The sequence below is a fragment of the Nyctereutes procyonoides genome, unplaced genomic scaffold, assembly GCF_905146905.1.
Source record: "Nyctereutes procyonoides isolate TBG_1078 unplaced genomic scaffold, NYPRO_anot_genome, whole genome shotgun sequence".
Classification (NCBI taxonomy): Eukaryota; Metazoa; Chordata; class Mammalia; order Carnivora; family Canidae; genus Nyctereutes; species Nyctereutes procyonoides.
Genome location: NW_026575120.1, coordinates 15781923 through 15801645, shown reverse-complemented (window position 1 = coordinate 15801645; position 19723 = coordinate 15781923). Strand labels below are relative to the sequence as shown.

Genomic DNA, 19723 nt, shown 5'->3' with positions numbered 1-19723 from the left:
TTGAACGGTTTTTACTGATTTTAGGGGGGGGTCTCTCTATTTCCTGGATCTGAATGCCTGTTTCCCTTCCCAGATTGGGAAAGTTTTCAGCTAGGATTTGTTCAAATACATATTCTGGCCCTCTGGCCCTTTCGGCGCCCTCGGGAACCCCAATTAAACGTAGGTTTTTCTTCCTTAGACTGTCATTTATTTGCCTTAATCTGTCTTCATGGTCCCTTAATTGATTGTCTCTTTTTTCCTCAGTTTCCCTCTTTGCCATTAACTTGTCTTCTATGTCACTCACTCGTTCTTCCACCTCGTTAACCCTCGTCGTTAGGACTTCTAGTTTGGATTGCATCTCATTCAATTGATTTTTAATTTCTGCCTGATTGGATCTAAATTCTGCAGTCATGAAGTCTCGTGAGGCCTTAATGCTTTTCTCTAGAGCCACCAGTAGCTGTAGAATAGTGCTTCTGAATTGGCTTTCGGACATTGAATTGTAATCCAGATTTTGTAATTCTGTGGGAGAGAGGGCTGTTTCTGATTCTTTCTTTTGAAGTGAGGTTTTCCTTCTAGTCATTTTGCTCAGTGCAGAGTGGCCAAAAACAAGTTGTATTGGAACACGGGGGAGTATCACTGGTCCGTCCAGCTGGTCTTCTGGGGGAGGGGCCTGCTGTGCTGATTTTCAGGTGTTAGCACTTGGGGGAGCTGCTCTGCCCCTGCCTGCTGCAGGGCTCAGCGGGGGTTGTTTACCCCGTGGGGCCCCAGGAGGAACAGCAGCAGTTGCTATGGCAACTCTGGAAGCCTGGATTCAGCCTCCGCAGGAACTACGGGGCTCGGGGCTCTCGGTTCTCCGTCTGCAGGGCCTGGAGGCTCCGGGGCGGGGCCGCTGATCTGCTCAGCTCGGGGCAGGAGCGTCCTTGCTGTCCTGGGCCCTCCCGGCCTCTGCCTGTCCCGGGGGAGGCCGGATCCTGGGCTGTGTCCCGGCGCCCTGTGCTCCGGGGCCTGCGCTGTGGGATTCGCGCTCCCGCCCTGCAGCCCCCTCCGCGGAGCCGCCGCCCGAGCCCCTCCGAGCTGCTCCGGTCGGTCCTGCCGTGCGCGCTGCAGCCCTTAGGGAGCTCGGCGCACTCTCCCGGGGTGCAGGTGTCTGTTAGTGTCCCAGGGAGCCCGAGGGCATCCCCGCCCTCCTGGGTCCTGCTCCAACTCCCTGCGAGCCCCTTTCCGCCCGCCCGGGAAGGTTGGTGCAGCTCCTGCTCCTCCGGGACGGGGCTCTCCTGTCCTGGGGACACTCGCCCCGGCCTCAGCCCGGCTCCTCGCGGGGCCCCTCCCCCTCGGAGGCCTTTTGTTCCTTTATTTCTTTTTCCCCGTCTTCCTACCTTGATAGAAGCGCGAACTCTTCTCACTGTAGCGTTCCAGCTGGTCTCTCTTTACATCTCAGGCCGAATTCGTAGATTTTCAGGATGGTTTGAAGGTTATCTAGGTAATTTGGTGGGGACAGGTGATTTGGGGACCCTGCTCTTCCGCCATCTTGCCCCTCCCCCCTCCTCCTGTTATTTCTTTTGGTATAAATTTCTGTCTCCTCATTTTGTCTTCCTGTTTGTGTCTGTTTCCATGTGTTAAGAAAGTCAGCTGTGTCTTCTGCTCTTGGAAAGTAGTAACAACATGAAGAAGCAGTCCTAGAGCGCCCTGCAGTGCAGTGTCTCCTATTCACTGGAACCTGACAACTCAGGAGATGATCTTATATGTGTTATTTATGCCTTGCTGTTGTGTATGAGTCATTTTTCCTTTCAGTGATTCAGAAGCATTCCAGTTTGTTTACTTCTTCACTAACACTTTGTTTTATTTTTTATTTGGATAATAACCATCCTAAAGATGTGAAGTGATATTTTGTTGTGCTTTTAATTTTTGTTTTCTAAATAGTTAGTGAGGTGTAGAATGTTTTTTCACAAGCTTGTTGTCTATATCTTCTTTGGAGAAATGTCTATTTATGTCTTTTGCCCATTTCTAATTTGTTATTGGTTTTTTTGTTATTTAGTTTAAGGAATCCTATATATATTTTGGATACCAATCCTTCCAGATCATGATTTGTTAATATTTTCTCCCATTCTGTGTATTGCCTTTTCAGTCTCTGGACACAAAAATCCTTTTAATTTTAATGAAGTTCATTATATCTTTTTTCTGATTTGTTCTCTGTCATTGGGGTATTATATCCAAAAAGTCATTTCCAAATTAATGTTATGAGGCTTTTTTCTATGTCTTCTAAGAGTTTTATCATTTAGCTCTTTAGGTATTGAATCCTTTTTAGTTAATTTTGGTATATGGTGTAAGATAAGGATCTAATTTCATTCTTTGGGTATGGATATCCAATTTTCCAGGATCATTTGTTGAAAAGTTTGTCCTTTGCCACTGAGTGATCTTGGCAGCTTTCTTGAAAATCATTTGACTATATATGCAAGGATTTATTTCTTGGCTGTTTAATGTATTCCATTCATCAATATGTCTGAATTTATGCCAAGATCAACGCTGTTTTCATTGCTGTAGCTTTGTAGAAAGTTTTGATATCAAGAAGTGTGAGTTCTCCCACCTTATTCTTTTTCAAGGCTGTTTTGGCTATTTAAAATCCCTTGAAATTCCATTTTAGATGGGTTTTCTATTTCTGAAAATGCATCTTTGGAATTTTGACAGATACTACATTGAATTTGTACATTGCTTGGGGTAGTGTTAGCATCTTAACATATTATGTCTTTGAGCATAAGACAAGTCCATGAACATAGGTTATTTTTGTATATCTTTATGCTTTTAATTTTTTTCAGCATTTCTTTATAGTTGTCAGTTTACAAATCACTTACCTGGTTAAGTTTAGTTGGTTAATAATAGTTGATACTGTTATAAGTGGAATTGTTTTCTTAATTTTTTCATGATGTTTATTGCTAGTATAAAGAAATGCATTTGATTTTTGTATGTTAATATTTCATCCTGCAACTTTACTGTATTTGCCAATTAGTTCTGACAAGCTATTTATTGTGTGGAGTCTTTAGAGTTTTCTATACATAACATTATGTCATTTGCAAACTTCTTTCTCTATAATTTGTATGTCTCTTATTCATTCTTATCACTTAATTGCTTTGGCTAGAATTTCCAATATTATGTTGAAAAGATAAGGCAAATTTAGGCTGGCATATGCAACATTATTTATGTATTGAGTGTACATTAATTTTCAGGGAATAATTGCAAAATGCTAATTTTTATTCTTATTTGATATCTTCATATTTTCAGTGTATTACTTATAACTTATACTTCTTTTTAAAATAAAAGAAAATAAGCCAGGAGACCAGTTTACAAAACACAACAAGGTAAATGAGGCAAAAGTTACATATCCAAATGACTAATTATGACTGGATTACCCATTTTGGTATAACAAGGGCTTTACAATGGATACAAATTAAGTTAAAATATTTCTCTTGACAATTTAATTATTCTTATCAATATTATAACAAGATTCGTGATAATTTATAATCCAAAATATTAACTTATGTTTGAAACTCAAACAAAATAATGAGTTATGTTCCAATTTTTGAGGGAACAAATCATTAATATTAATCTAATCGTTTCAAACAGAATATTAATATAGAAAATTCCTCTGATAGAGATTCTCAATTCAATTCTCAGTTCTAATTACATTATTACATAAACTATATCAAAGCAAACACCATCAGTTATTTTTCTTCAGTTGATTATTGTTTAGATTTTGTATTGGAATATTAGAATCTTTGTACCAGAATCAGAGTAACATGGAATAAAATGTCTCAACTTGAGCATCTCTTATGTGTGTATAAATAATTTTCTCATATTACATCAAATGTGAGTGATTATGAAATATCTTGTTTTACTGTAGTATTGTATAAATAAAACCTGCAGAAAAGTTCATTTGATGGGATACAACTGTAATGCTATTGCAAAATGCAGAGGAAATGGGGTAAGTAACTTTTCTTTTTGTAGTTCTAAATTAAATGTTGTTTTTGTGGGTAATTCAAAGTAAAAGTTTACCTTATTTGGGAGAGCTGAGAATGTAGTTATTTTTAAACTGACCTTGCTTAGGAATAGCTAAGTAATATAAAGAAAATCAGTGGAGCTAATTCAAAAACTGTTAAGCAAGTCGCAATATATATGTTGAATTTATTGTGAACATCCACAGCTTACGAATTAATAACGTTTAAATGAAAAACATATATTCTTTTCATATGACAATAAATGTATGTTTTGCTTGTAATTATGAACATATTTTGTTCCCCTTAGTTTTCTTAACAATTAAAATTTATGGCTATATAATATTTTATAGAAAGTATACTCAAGAAACCTATTGACATGTTAGCTACTTTTCTGATTGTTTTTATGAAGAGGTTTCTAATAGGAAATGTATCCTTATTCAAAAACTTTTTATTTCTTCCCAGCTGATAATCTATCTTAATCTGTTAATACAAATTTGCTGGTACTTTTATATTTAATTTGTACATCTTAAAATATATAGTTTTGGTCCCTTTAAAATTATTTTACCTAAATGAAAACCAGTATAAGATGTAGTCAACATTATAAAAATTATTCTAGATTTACCAAATTTATCAGTATTCAATTTTATAATTTTTGAATTGATTGGACTTAGAATATATAAGATCCCTCTTGCATTGTCTTTAATTTTCTAGACACTGTCAACAAAAAGGATAACTACATTTTTCATGTTTTGTTTTTTACTTTCTATAGTTACAATTATTGGCCTGATCTTTTGCTTTCCTTTATTTAATTATCTGTTTTAAGTCTTCAGCACTAAATGATGTTGATTAAATCTCAAAAAAGTTACAGATTATAGATTATTGATACTATTTTATTGGATCCAAATTTGTTTTCTTCATCTACCACCATTTATTTATTTTTTTAAAGAGTTTATTTGTTTGAGAGAGAGAAAGAAAGAGAATGAGCAATGAGACAGGCAGAGGCAGAGAGAGAGAGGAGCAGATTCCCCACTGAGCAGGGAGCCAGATGTCGGGCTCTGATCATGACCTGAGCCAAAGGCAGATGCTTTACCCACTAAGTCACCCAGGTGCCCCATAATTATAGCTTTGTGGTTCCACTAGGGGATGACATCTACAACCATTTAGATTCCATTTTTATTTTACTTAGATTTTTTGATTATTTTAATAAAAATTTTTACTATGAAATATGACATATATAAATAAGTAAATAATATTAAATTCTGCATTTATTTTAATATTTTCTCTCTGCTATTAATTTCAAAAATAAAATTAAAATGTCAAGTAAAATCTAATTGAAGCTAGGATTACTTTCCAGTGACATCTCAGATAGGTAATTCTATTTTTATAGTTAATAGAGTTGACTTGCAATTTTATAATTTTCAATTTGTTCAATTTTATGAGGATATAGTTGTTTAGAAATCTTATTGTGAAAATGACATGTACCCATTATTATAATACCATAAGAGAATTTCACTGGCCAAAAAATCCTCTGTGCTCCCCCTCTTCATCTCTTCCCCAGCCCCAACCTACAGCAAACACTCATCTTTTTACGGTCTCCATAGTTGTGCCTTTTCCAGAATGCTATGTGGTTAAGAATGTGTAGCTTTTTCATTTTTTTTTGTGTGTGTAGCTTTTTCAAATTGGATTCTTTCACTTAGTAACATACATTTAAAATTTCTTCATGTCTGTATTTGCCACAGTTTATTTATTTATTCACCAATGAAAGACATATTGGTTGCTTCCAAATTTTTGCAGTTATGAATATAACTATTTAAATATCCATGTACAGAATTTTGTGAAAAGATAAGTATCTAACTCTTTTAGGTATATACTTTTCTTTAAATTAGACTTCCTAGCAATTTATCATTTTATTACTCTGAAAATTAATGACCTAAATATATCAAGTTAAGAAAAGAACAATAGATTATACTGAAAATTTTAGTTATTGATTGACTGTAAGTGGTGGACATTCGTGAATCTGGTCCCCATTGTTAAAGAAAAAGTTTTCAATATTCAATTCCATGTCTTTCTTTCTACAATATGCTTTTGATGTTGTATATAAAAAGTTATCCCCAAACACAAGGCCACCAAGATTTTCTTCAGTGTTATCTTTTAGCAGTCTTATAATTTTACAATTAGTTCTATGATCCATTTTGAGCTACTTTTTATTAAAGGCATAAGTACAATTTCTTTTCATGTGGATTTCCATTACCATTTGTAAAAAGATGATTCTTTCTCCATTGAACTGCCTGCCTTTGCTCCATTATCAAAGGCTAGTTTTTTTTAAAGATTTTATTTATTTATTTATTTATGAGAGACACAGAGAGAGATAGAAAGAGAGAGGCAGAGAAACAGGCAAAGGGAGAAGCAAGCCCATGCAGGAAGCCTGATGCAGGACTTGATCCTGGGACGCTGGGATCACACCCTGAGCCAAAGGCAGACACTGAACCACTGAGCCACCCAGGCATCCCATATCAAAGACCAGTTGACTATATTTATGTGGGCTTATTTCTGGTTTCTTTATTTCATACCATCAATTTGTTTATCTATTCCTTTGCCAATACTACACTGTTTTGACTATTGTAGCTTTAAAATAAGTATACACATCAGGTAGTTAAAGTGATCCTTTTTTGTTCTTCAGTATCACGTTGGCTACTCTTGGTCTTTTGCCTTTCCATATAAACATGTTTGCCAAGTCAGTTTGTCCGTATCCACAAAATAACCAAATGGAATTTTTATTGTGATTGTATTGAATGTATAGATCAAGTGGGAAAGAACTAACATCTTGGCAATATTGAATCTTCATATCCACATACATGGAATATCTCTCCACTTACATAGATCTTTGAGTTTGTGACATTAGACCCTTGCAGTTCTCCTAATACAGGTGTTGTAAATTTATAACTATTTTTTTGGTGTTAATGTAATGGTATTGTTTTTAATTTCAAATTCTATTTGTTTATTGTTGTATATAAATAGCAATTGACTTTTATATATTAACCTTTCATTATGCTATCTTGCATAAACACTTATTGGTTCTTATAGCCCTTTTGTTGATCCTTTGGGATTATTTACACAAATAATTATGTCATCTGAGAACAAAATATTGTTTTTCTTTCCAAATTTTATATCTTTTATTTCCTGTTCTTACTACATTAGCTACAACTTCTAGTATAATGTTGAAAAGAAAAAAAAGTAGTAAGAGTAAACATCCTTGCCTTCTTCCCAATCTCAGCAGGAAAGCTTCTAGCTTCCCACTCCTTTTTTTTTTTTTTATGTTCCGTTAATGGAGTAGGCCATAATAATTTGTGAATTTCTAAATAAAGTAGAACAATTTCTTATCTGTATTTTTTTTAAAAGTTCAAACTTTATAGAGAATCATATTCAAATAAGCATGTCTAAAGAAAATAATAAAAACACTTACTTCCTGGAAAGCAACAAAGAGAATGTATTCATAAACCAGGGAACACTTCTCACATTCCTTTTTTCCACTTCTCCACAATTATCTTCATTTATTTATGAAATAAATATTATTTATGTTGGAGCCTCTCATCTGTGACCTTTTACCACCAACACAAGTGAAAGCTTGCAAAATAATTTATCTTTTTCTCTGAACCTCATGGCTTGCTTACTCTCTTCTTTCCATTTGTTCTTTTTTCCTTTCTCTCTTGACTATTTTTTTTTACTCTTTTATTTATTTTTTCTCTAGGTTTCTCTCGATTCGCTAATGTAATCTTGGCTTCAAATTGTTCTCTGCCTTTTTTAATTGAAGCATAATTGACACATAACAGCAAATTGGTTCAAGATATAGAATATTATAATTATTTAATATTTGTATGTATTGCAAAGTGATCACCACAATAATTCTAGTTAATATCCATCATCATACATAGTTACAATTCTTTTCTTGTGCTAAGAAGTTTTAAGATCTACTGTCTTGGCAACTTTCAAATATTCAATACCATATTATTAACTATATTCACCAAATTTATATTACATCCTTATGATTTATTCATTTTATAACTGGAAGCTTTTACCTTTGACAACCTGCACTCACTCACCCACCATACCTCACCCTTCACCTGTGGCACCTACCAATATGTTCTCTGAATTTATATGCTTTTTTTAAAAAAAATTCTACTTATAGAAGGAATCATATGGTAATAGACTTTCTCTGTCTGACTTATTTTACTTAGCATAATGCCCTCAAAGTCCATCCATGTTGCCACAAGTGACAAGATTTCATTGTCTTTATGCTAAATAATACCCCATTGTGTGTGTATAGACATATCACAACTTTTTTATCCATTCATTCATAGATAGACTCTTAGATTATTTATGTATCTTTACTATTATTTAAAAAATGCTGCCATAAACATCTGTTCAAGTTAGTGATTTGGTTTCTTTGGATAAATACCCAGAATTGGAAGTACTGAATCATATGGTAGTTCTATTTTTAACTTTTTTGAGAAAAAGCCATCCTATTTTCCACAATGGTTGCTCCAAATTACATCCTCACCAACAATGGTTCCCTTTCTCCTCATTAGCCTATTAATATGATAGATTACATTAATTGATCTTCAAATCATACAAATCATACTTAAAATGATACAAGGAATAAAATACATTTTATTCTGTTATATTATTCTTTCATAAATTAATTTGATTTGCTAACATTTTTTATGCTTTTTGCAATATGCTTATGAGATATTGGTCTATAGTTCTCCTTTCCTGTAATGTCTTTCTCTGGTTTTGACATTAGGATAATGCCAACAACCTCACAATGAGCTTGGAATTGTTCCTTCTGCCTCTATTTTCTGGATGAGGTTGTAAAGAATTGACATAATTGCTTTCTTAAATATTTGATCAAATTCACAAGAGAATACATCTGAGCTATGTGCTTTCTGTTTTGGAAGGTTATTAGTTATTGACTAATATCCTTATTTGGGGCAGCCACAGTGGCCTAGCGGTTTAGTGTTGCCTTCAGCCGAGGGCATGATCCTGCAGTCCCGGGATCAAGTCCCATGTCGGGCTCCCTGCATGGAGCCTGCTTCTCCCTCTGCCTGTGTCTCTGCCTCTCTGTGTGTGTGTGTCTCTAATGAATAAATAAATAATCTTAAATAAAAATAAAAATATATGCTTATTTGATTCCTAAGATGAGAGATTAAACCACTGTTTCAGATAAAAATATATTGCTATGACAGATTTTAGTCCAACTTATAATTTAAAGATGGCTTATGGAATATTGCCAAGTCTTTCTTGTATGTGGTACTGTGGTACTTTTAGGAAATAGCCTTTGTTTTAAAAAATATTTATGTGTTTAACTGCCCTTTCTTTTTTCTTTATTATGTGATGCCCTCTGATGGCCACAGGGCATTGATGGTACTAAACAGTGTAGTGCAAGCCAGGGTTCTTCAACCTTGACACTGTTGATCAGGATAATTCTTTGTGGCAAGGAGGGAGCATTGTTGTTTATTGTAGGATGTTTAGCAGTATTCCAGTAGCACCTTTCCCTTTACAGTTGTGACAAAAGTATTTCCAGACATTTGCCAAATGCTTCCTGGGAGCGAAACTGCCCATGCTTTAGAATCACTGGTGTAACTGGACCACTCATAGTTCTATAAACAGAAGGGAAAATTCTCTTGACAATCAGAACTCAGATAGTTCTCATTGACCAATAAGTCTTCATTTCTCTCTAAATAAACAAACCAGGTATAATATTCCTATTTTAATAAAGCACTGAAAATTATTAAAAAGACTTGGTATTTGTTATCTTTAGATAAATTTGGGTGAACTAAGACTGTTCACCAATATCCTAAGGCTGCCTCTTTGATAATATGGTCAGTCATTTCAGTTTTAAAGAATACCTTTTCTGAACCTCCATCACCAGGGAATGAAAATAAGTTTTGACATAAATACCAGATATTTATATCAAAATGTTATAAACATTTTTCATTTGAAACTCTGGTGCATGGATCAGAACCAGTTGGAGTGTTTGTCCAAAATACAAGTTCCCAGGCCTCTTCCCTGATCATCTTTGGTGGGGGCGTCCAGAAGATGAATCTTGGACATCCTGTGTAATCTGAACTAAAGTTTGGGGACTGTAAATAGAGATAAACTCCTATGCTGGTACTGCTTGCAGTGGCTCATTAGGCAGGCACCTCTACATTAGACTTCTTATCAGTCTTTCTTACATCCAGTGATTGTTTTGCTTTCTAACTACCCAAGTGACTCAGAACCCCAACAGTCCCTTCCTTTTCATTACCTCCTTTGTTGGGTATAAATGGAAGGGACTGAAATTGGGAAGGCAAGAGAGCAAGGGAGGAAGGCAGGAGGAACATCAATAAAGAGGAAACCACCAAAAAATTAACAAAAAAGTATGACAATTAAGGACCTTTCCATGGATAAAGTTCACCTTAAGACCCTCTCTCTCCCCAGTAATGCTTATTACTGCCTTCCGGAAATTTTGGCTTGTAACTTAACTGTAATTTTTAAAGAAACTCAGGTTATAGATGGCAGAGAGATCCAATTAAGAAAGGCCAACATTTATTGACATTAATTTACAGATCAAATTTTAGTTGTGTGAAAGCAGTGGTGAATGTTCCTAAGCTTTGTGGATCATGAGACTGGATTGCCTTAAGTTACATTTTGAAGAATAAAAAGTCACTGAACAACAACAACAAAAAAGTAATCATTGATATAATTAGATTGATATCTACCTTCTTTGATACAGTTTTCTATTAGTTGCCCTAGTTTTTCATTTATATTTTATCTTCCATTCTTTTTCGGTTTTGAATTCAGCATTTTATAGGATTCAATTTTTACTTTTCTATCAGTAAATCAACTATACTTAGAAATTTTTATGGGTACTTTGTAACAGAGTATTCCCAATCTCTCACTCTCATGACTTATATTTCTGTAATTCATTTTTCTTACCTATAAGCTATAATCACCAAATACAATGTTGCCATTATTTTGATCAAACTATTATTTCTTACATCAATTAAGAATAAGAAAAATAAAAGATTTTATTTTACCTTCCTTTTCCTTCTCTTTTACTTTTTTCTTTATGTATGTATGAGTCTCTAATCTATATCAGCCTTAATTGAAGCATTTCTTGCAGAGCAGATCTACTCATGAAAAATTTTTTGAAAGTTTGCTTGAGAAAGCTTTTATTTCTCCTTCTCTTTTGAATAATAATTTTAATGGATATACATTCAAGGTGGATATTTGTTTTTCTTTCAATATTTTAAATATTTCACTCCATTCTCTTCTTACTTCCCTGATTTCTGAAGAGAAGTCCCATGTAATTCTCACCAATGCTCTTCTACAGATAAAATTATTATTTGTTACTTCTTTCAAGATTTTCTCTTCCCTTTCTATTTTCTGGTTTGAATATGTTAATTGTACATGCATTTTTGAAATATTTACCCTCCTTGGTATTCTCTGAAGTTTCTAGTTATAAGGTTTTGTATCTGTCATTAATTTTGGGAAATGCTGCTTCAAATATTTTTCTGTTCCTTTCTTTTTTTTCTCCTTTTGGTATTCCCATGACATGCATGTTAAGTATTTTTTAATTGTGCCACCCTTCTTGGATATTCTGTTATAACTTTTTGATTATTTTTTGTTCTTTGATTCCAGTTTTGGAATTTTCTATTGATGTTTCCTCAAGCTCACTAATTATTTCTTTGGTTGTATACAGATGAGCCCATCAAAGGAATTCATTTATTCCATACTGATTTTGATTTCTGGCATTTTAAATATATTTTTTTTAGAGTTTCTATCTCTCTGCTTACATTACCCATCTATTCTTTTACGTTGTCTACTTTCCCCTAGCACATCAACCATGGTTGTTTTAGACCTCTGGTTTCATAATCACAACATCTCTGCCATCTGTCTGATCTGCACCTTGTTCTATCTCTTCAAATTATACTTTTTGTCTTTTAGTATAGTTTGTAATCCTACAGAAATGGTCCATTTATATCCATCAAGGGATGACATTTCCTGCTTGCTAGATTATACAGAGGTCTGGTCCTTGCAACTTAATGTCAGACATTCCTCTCCTAAAGTTACATAAAAACAAAATATGGAGTTACAAAGGTTACAATAATACTAGCTTTTGTACTAATATTTTTTTTAAATTTATTAGTTTCTTATCATGTAGAAAATAAAGAGTAGAGTTATAATTATAACTTTAGCTTTTAAAAATGCTTATGAATTTATCTTTATTGAGATCTTTACTTCCTCATATAGCTTTAAATTAGAATATACTGTCCTTTCAAGTCACTCTGCCAGAGACTCTTTTACTGTTATTTACAGGGGAGCTCTAGTAATAATGAATTCCCTTAATTTTTGTTTCTTTGGGAATTACTTAATTTCTTCCTTACATTTGAAGAACAGTTTTGCCAAATATACCATTCTTGGTTGACAGGTGTTTTGTTTTTTCTCTTATTTTTCTATTAGCACTTTAAGTATGTCAGCCATTTTGCCTGCTGACTTCCAAATTTTCTCATAAGGAAGCTGCTGATAATCTTACTTAAGATCCCTTGTATGTGACAAGTTTTTTGTTTTGGTGGTTTTTTGTTTTTTTTTGTTTTTTTGCTTTTTAGGTATTCTTTATTCATGAAAGACAGAGAGTGAAGCAGAGGCACAGGCAGAGAGAGAAGCAGGCTCCCTCAGGGGATCCAGATGTGGGACTTGATCCCAGGTCCCTGGGATAATGACCTGAGCCAAATGCTCAACCACTGAGCCACCCAGGCTTCCCTGTTTGTGACAAGTTACTTCTATCGCTGCTTTCTAAATTTAAAGGCCTAGAGATGCCTGGGTGGCTCAGTGGTGGAGCATCTGCCTTTGGCTTGGCATGATCCTGGAATCCCGGGATTGAGTCCCACATCAGGCTTTCTTCATGGAGCCTGCTTCTCCCTCTGCCTATGTCTCTGCCTCTCTCTGTGTGTGTCTTTCATGAATAAATAATAAATAAATAATAAATAAATAAATAATCTTCAATTTAAAAAATATTTTAAAAATAAAATAATAAATTTAAAAGCCTTTGGCTAAAGGCTTTTAGTTTGATTATACTATGTAACAGTGTGAGTCTGACTTCATCTTAAAGTTTGTGGGCTTCCAGATGTTTATATACATGTTACTCATTGAATTTGGGAAGTTTTCAGTAATTATTTCTTCATATATTCTCTCTTCTGAAATGCAAAAAGGTGTTCTTCAAGATTAAAAAAAAGATACTAACAACATGAAAACACATTAAAGCATAAAATCACTGTAAAAATTAAAATATATTCAAATTCATGATACTCTAATATTTTAATGTTAGCATGTAAATTACTTTAAACCCTGGTATAATAATTAAGGGACTAAAGTTTTAAAATTAACTAGGTACAAAAATGTGTTAATGGGTACACCATACAAAATGATGGAAATCGTGGCATTAGTTACACAAAATGTGGGAGAAGGAGTAATTAAAGTGTAGAATATTTGTATAAGCTCAAAGTTGGGTTGTCATCAGCTTAAGATAGACTGTTATATCTACAAAATATTTTATGTGAGCCTTGTGATAGCCACAAATAAAAAGCCTATATTAGGCACACCAAAGAGAAAGAGAAAGTAATCAAAGCATAAAAGTGATTTGATTTTTAAAAAATCAAATCACAAAGGAGAACAGAAAGAGGAAAAACAGAACAAAGAAACCACCAGAGGGACTCCTAGGTGGCTCAGGGAATGAGCATCTTCCTTCTGCTCAGGTCAGGATCCCAGGTCCTGGGACAGTGTCTTATGGTGCTCCTCACAGGGAGCCTGCTTCTCCCTCTGCCTATGTCTCTTCCTCTCTCTGTGTGTCTCTCATGAATAAATAAATAAAATCTTTAAAAAAAAAAACCACCAGAAAACGAGAAAAACAAAGGCAATAGTAAATCGTTACAAATCCATAATTACTTTAAACATAAATTAATTTAAGTTTTATTAAAAAACAACATCAAATGATATACTGCCTACAGTAATTTACTATACTTTTAAGGACACACTTAGGCTGAACATGGAGGAATAGGAAAGATTTTCCATGCAAATGGTAACCAAAAGGCAATAGTGTGGCTATACTTATATCAAAGAAAATATACACTTTAAGTAAAAAAATGTCAACAAAGACATTATTATATAATGATAAAAGACTCAATTCATCAAGACAATATAAAAATTAGAATAGACATGCACCTGAATTCCAAACATCTAAATATATAAAGGAAATATTAACAAAACTGAAGGAGAGAAATAAGAGAGCGATACAGTAGTAGGAAGGAAGCACAGAAAATTTTTTTTAGTGATGGTGAGTGGAACTTAATTAGTGGGTGAGAACTCTTAGTTTTATGCAAACTAAACTGTTTGTATTTTACAAAATTGTATTTATCTAATTTACTTTGTTTTTTTAAATTTGTTTTTAAAGATTTTATTTATTTATTCATAAGAAACACAGAGAGAGAGAGAGGCAGAGACACAGGCAGAGGGAGAAGCAGGCTCCATGCAGGGAGCCTGATGTGGTACTCGATCCTGGGTCTCCAGGATCCCACCCTGGGCTGAGGCAGCACTAAACTGCTGAACCACCTGGGCTGCCCTACCTAATTTACTTTAAAATGAAAATTAATACTCAACTATTAAATGTAAAAGCAGAATAACATGTAAACACCATAGGTGTAAACATCTAGAATTGCAAGTTTATCATAAAGTTTTATTTTATTATTCATTTTAAATATTTTTTACATCTATTTTATTTTGGAAAATGTGTTCACTTAAAAATGAAATACAAATAGCTGATCACTAAAGTAACATTTTAAAAAGGGCATTAGGATAAGAAATTAAAGTTTCCAGGGGTGCCTGGGTGGCTCAGTGGTTGACCATCTCCCTTCAGCTGAGGGCGTGATCCCAGGTCCTGGAATTGAGTCCCACATCAGGCTCCCTGTAGGGAGCCTGCTTCTTCTTCTGTCTATGTTTCTGCCTCTCTGTCTGTGCCTCTTATGAATAAATAAATAAAATCTTTAAAAAAATTAAAGTGTCCAAGTCAATTGATGGCAATATTATTACAATATTTTCTATAGAAATTAAAGTGTAGGAGTAGAAAATCCAAAAGTGGTGATAGCAAATGTTCACAAAATAACTAAATGAGATATTTTTGAAAAATTCTAAATTCATCCAATGTTGTACTCTCTTCTGTGAATACAATGGCCATAATTTATTGAATCCTGTGTTTAAAAATGATTGGGGAAGGGTAAAATATTTATCAAAAATGGTCCATATATGGAGGTCATAAGTATACTATCATGTAGGTAGTGATTTTTTTAATTAACTATTATGTTAAAATTTTCACTACTTTTTCTAACTTATTTCTCATACAGTATTTAGAAACTTAGAAAAATAGTGATTTTATTCTTTTGAACATATACATAAGATACAAAAACTAACATAATTTATAGTAATTATATGGCTTTTTTGTTTGTTTGTTTCAGATATGTAATAATTTGGGTAACTGTCATTGCTTTCCTGGCTATAGACCTCCATATTGTGAATTCCAGATTGGTTCACCAGGGGGAAGTATTGATGATGGAAATGTTAAGAAATCTGGTGAGTAGAAATGACACTTTTAAAGTACATGCAGTTTTTTTTTTGTACATGCAGTTTTATGAAATACTTAAAGGGCTATAATGCTCAGTCAAATCTTTCATGATCACCTGAGTAAATTAAGAGAGTTACCTTGATGTGGAGAAAAGGGAACCTTCTTACACTGTTTGTGGGAATGTGAACTGGTGCAGCCACTCTGGAAAACTGTGTGGAGGTTCCTCAAAGAGTTAAAAATAGACCTGCCCTACAACCCAGCAATTGCACTGCTGGGGATTTACCCCAAAGATACAGATGCAGTTAAACGCCAGGACACCTGCACCCCGATGTTTATAGAAGCAATGTCCACAATAGCCAAACTGTGGACGGAGCCTCGGTGTCCATCGAAAGATGAATGGATAAAGAAGATGTGGTCTATGTATACAATGAAATATTACTCAGCCATTAGAAATGACAAATACCCACCATTTGCTTCGACGTGGATGGAACTGGAGGGTATTATGCTGAGTGAAATGAGTCAGTCGGAGAAGGACAAACATTATATGGTCTCATTCATTTGGGGAATATAAATAATAGTGAAAGGTAATAAAGGGTAAAGGAGAAAAAATAAGTGGGAAATATCAGAAAGGGAGACAGAACATGAAAGACTCCTAACTCTAGGAAACGAACTAGGGGTGGTGGAAGGGGAGGGGGTCGGGGGGTGGGGATGACCGGGTGGCGGGCACTGAGGTGGGCACTTGACCGGATGAGCACTGGGTGTTATTCTGTATGTTGGCAAATTGAACACCAATAAAAAATTTATTTAAAAAAAAGAGAGAGTTACCTTGAATAGTGGCTTTAATTAAATTAGTATTACACAATATTTGTAATGAGATTTTCTCAGATACTTAGTTTTCATTAACTTAGTTTAATACATCAGAAACAGTCCTCAGGTTTTAATTAATGTCAAAGCAAGAAATAAGATGGTGAACTTAATGAATAAATAATAGATGTGCTCTGACTGCTATACCAATAAACTATCCCTCTTGTCTCTCTTCTTGTGCCTCCATATTCCCTAATACACAACAATATTGAAATTAGTCCAGTTAATAACCCCACAATGACCTCTAAGTGCACAAGGGAAAAAAAAGTCACATGTTTCTGACTTTAACTCAAAAATTCCAAATGAGTAAGCTTAGTAAGGAAGACATATCGAAAGCCAAGACAGGCCAAAAGCTAGGCTGCTTGCACTAGTTAGCCAAGATGAGAATGCAAAGTTTTTGAAGAAAATTAAAAGTGCTAATCCATAAACATACAAATAATAAGAAAGCAAAATAGCCTTACTGCTGAAATGGAGAAAGTTTTAGTAGTCTGGATAGATCAAACCAGCTAGACCATTCCTTTAAGCCAGGCAATGCCCAATCCAGAACAAGGCCCTAATTTTCTTCAATTCTTCAAATGCCAAGAGGTTTGAGGAAGCCGAAGAAGAAAAGTTTGAAGCTAGCAGATGTTGGTTCATGATGTTGAATAAAAGAAGTTATCACCATAACATAAAAGTGCAAAGGAAAGCAGCAAGTGATGATGTAGATACTGTAGCAAGTTAGCCAGAAGATTTAGCTAAGAAAACTAATGAATGTGACTACACTAAACAACCGATTTTCAATGTAGACAAAACAGTCTTCTATTGGAAGAAAATGCTGTCTATGAGTTTCAGAGCTAGAAAGGAAAAGTCAATGAGTGGCTTCAAAGTTTCAAAGGGTGGGCTGAGTCTCTCCTATTAGAGACTTATGCAGCTGGTGATTGAGTTGAAGCCAGTGCTCACTTACCATTCTGAAAATCCAAAAAATCCTTAAGAATTATGCTGCATCTACTCTGCATGTCCTCTATAAATGGAACAGAAAAGCCTGGGTGACAGTACATCTGTTTACAGCATGGTTTACTGAATATTTTAAGCCCACTGTGGAAGCCTGCTGTTGAGAAAAATAGTTGCTTTTCAAAATATCATTGCTCATTAACAATGTGCCTGATACCCTAAGAGTTCTGATGGAGATGTACAATGAGATTAATGTTGATTTCATGCCTGCCAAAAAAAATAATTCATTCTAAAGCCCATGGATGAAGGAGTAATTTTAACTTTCAATCCTATTATTTAGGAAATCCATTTCATAAATTTATGGCAGCTATAGATAGTCTATAGTGATTCCTCTGATAGAGCAAACGAAATTGAAAAACTTCTGGAAAGGATTCACCATTTTAAATGTAATTAAGAGCATTTGTGATTCACTGGAAGAGAAAATATCAACATTAACAGGAGTTTGGAACAAGTTGACTCCAATCCTTACATAGATGACTTTGGTGGCTCAAGTCTGGTGGAAGAAGTAACTGCAGATGTGGTTAAATAACAAGAAAATTAGAAGTGGTACCTGAAGATGTGACTGTATTACTGCAATCATTATAAAACTAACTATTGAGGAGTTGCTCCTTATGGATGAGCAAAGAAAATGGTTTGCTGAAATAGAATCTACTCCTGGTCAAGGTGCTATGAAGATTGTTGAAATGACAGCATAGAATTTAGAATATTAGTTAAACTTAGTTCATAAAGCAGAGTTTTAATTTTAAAAGAGGGTATACTATAGGTAAAATGCTATCAAATAGCATTACATGCTACAAAAAATTATTCATGAGAGGAAGAGCCAGCACATACACAGATAAGGCACTCTCCTGCTGCATTGCTGAAGCTCAGGGGCTTGTGTAATCAGGACATTTTTTTTTCCTGATGTTTTTCTGAAGCTGGTAAGCATGTTCCTCCCCATGCACTCTCTAGTTGCCTTGTTAAAGTGAATGGTTGCACACAATCCACAGAGGAGACACCATTTGATCTAACCTGGTGGGCAAGAATGCAGGCATTCCAGAACTCCATGGAACCATAACAATCAGAAAGAGTTTTTGACAGACCACCATCAATAGGATAGTGCACAGACAGCAGACTGAAGCACAACCATAGTCTTTCTATGGAGAGGCCTATTTAGGTAGCCTGGAGTTTAGGCTTGAGGGACAGTCTTTAAGTTTCCCACAAATGTAGAGGCTAAGGAGGTACTCCCAGAAAATGTAGTCAGGGAGACACCATCCTTGTGCACACCTTTGGCTTCACTAGAGCTCAAGAACACTTCCTAGAAAAGGTCTGACACCCATGCAGCCCCCAGGGGATAGCTTTAGATCTCCTGGTCTCAACACCAGCAGAGGTTATGATTATGGCCTCACAGGACTGCATATATTTATATATATTAAAAGCTGATGCCTGAGGGTCTGGCATTCAAGCAGCCTGAAACTAAGTGTTAAATGAGATTCCTCCCTCTGGATCACAACAGGTCGTGACACACACTAAACAACAAGGGACTATTGAGAATAAACATGCAGTTTAGAAAATCAAAAAAGTTCAAGAAATAACCAAGAGTTAGAACAAGATTCGAATGAGAATAATTATCATCTACAAGGTCACTCCTTCAAGACTGAGAGGTAGATGTTTTGCCTAAAACACAGAATTAAACACAAAATAAGGAAAAGAGAAATACATTCCAGATTAAACAAGATAAACTTTCAGAAAAATATCTTAATGATATAAAGATAATTATAAAGAGTTCAAATACTCATTAAGATGCTCACCAAATGGGAAAAGAATGGATAAATACGAGAACTCCAAAAAAGACAGATAGCATAAGAAAGTAACAAACATATGTCATCATCTAAAGAATACAACTGAAATGAAAAATACACTACAGGATTCCACAGCAGTTTAGATTAAGCAGAACAGATTAGTGAGCTGAAAGATATAGCAATGGACATCATGAGAGTAGTAAAGTTTACTTATTTATTGTTTGTTTATTATTTATTTATTTATAAGTAGTTATCCAGTTTTCCCCTTCATGATTTGTTGAGGAGACTACTTGGATCTTTTGTCAAATATTACTTGATGATATATGCAGGAGTTTATTTCTGGGCACTCAATTCTGTTTCATTGGTTTACATATCTATTTTTAAGCCATTACCATACTGTTTTGATTACTATAGCTTTGTAGTACAGTTTGAAAACAGAAAGTGTGACGCTTCAAGTTCTGGTCTTC

At 34.6% G+C, this 19723-nt stretch overlaps 1 protein-coding gene across 1 annotated transcript in view; it reads left to right on the top strand.

Annotated features, from left to right (window-relative positions):
• Positions 1-19723, top strand: part of LOC129516129 (disintegrin and metalloproteinase domain-containing protein 18-like) — a 164913-nt gene that overhangs the window by 135948 nt on the left and 9242 nt on the right. The window contains exons 17-19 of the mRNA XM_055335467.1: positions 3875-3955; positions 15515-15633; positions 19684-19697. Coding sequence (XP_055191442.1) covers positions 3875-3955; positions 15515-15633; positions 19684-19697 — 214 coding nt within the window. The remainder of the gene's footprint in view (positions 1-3874; positions 3956-15514; positions 15634-19683; positions 19698-19723) is intronic.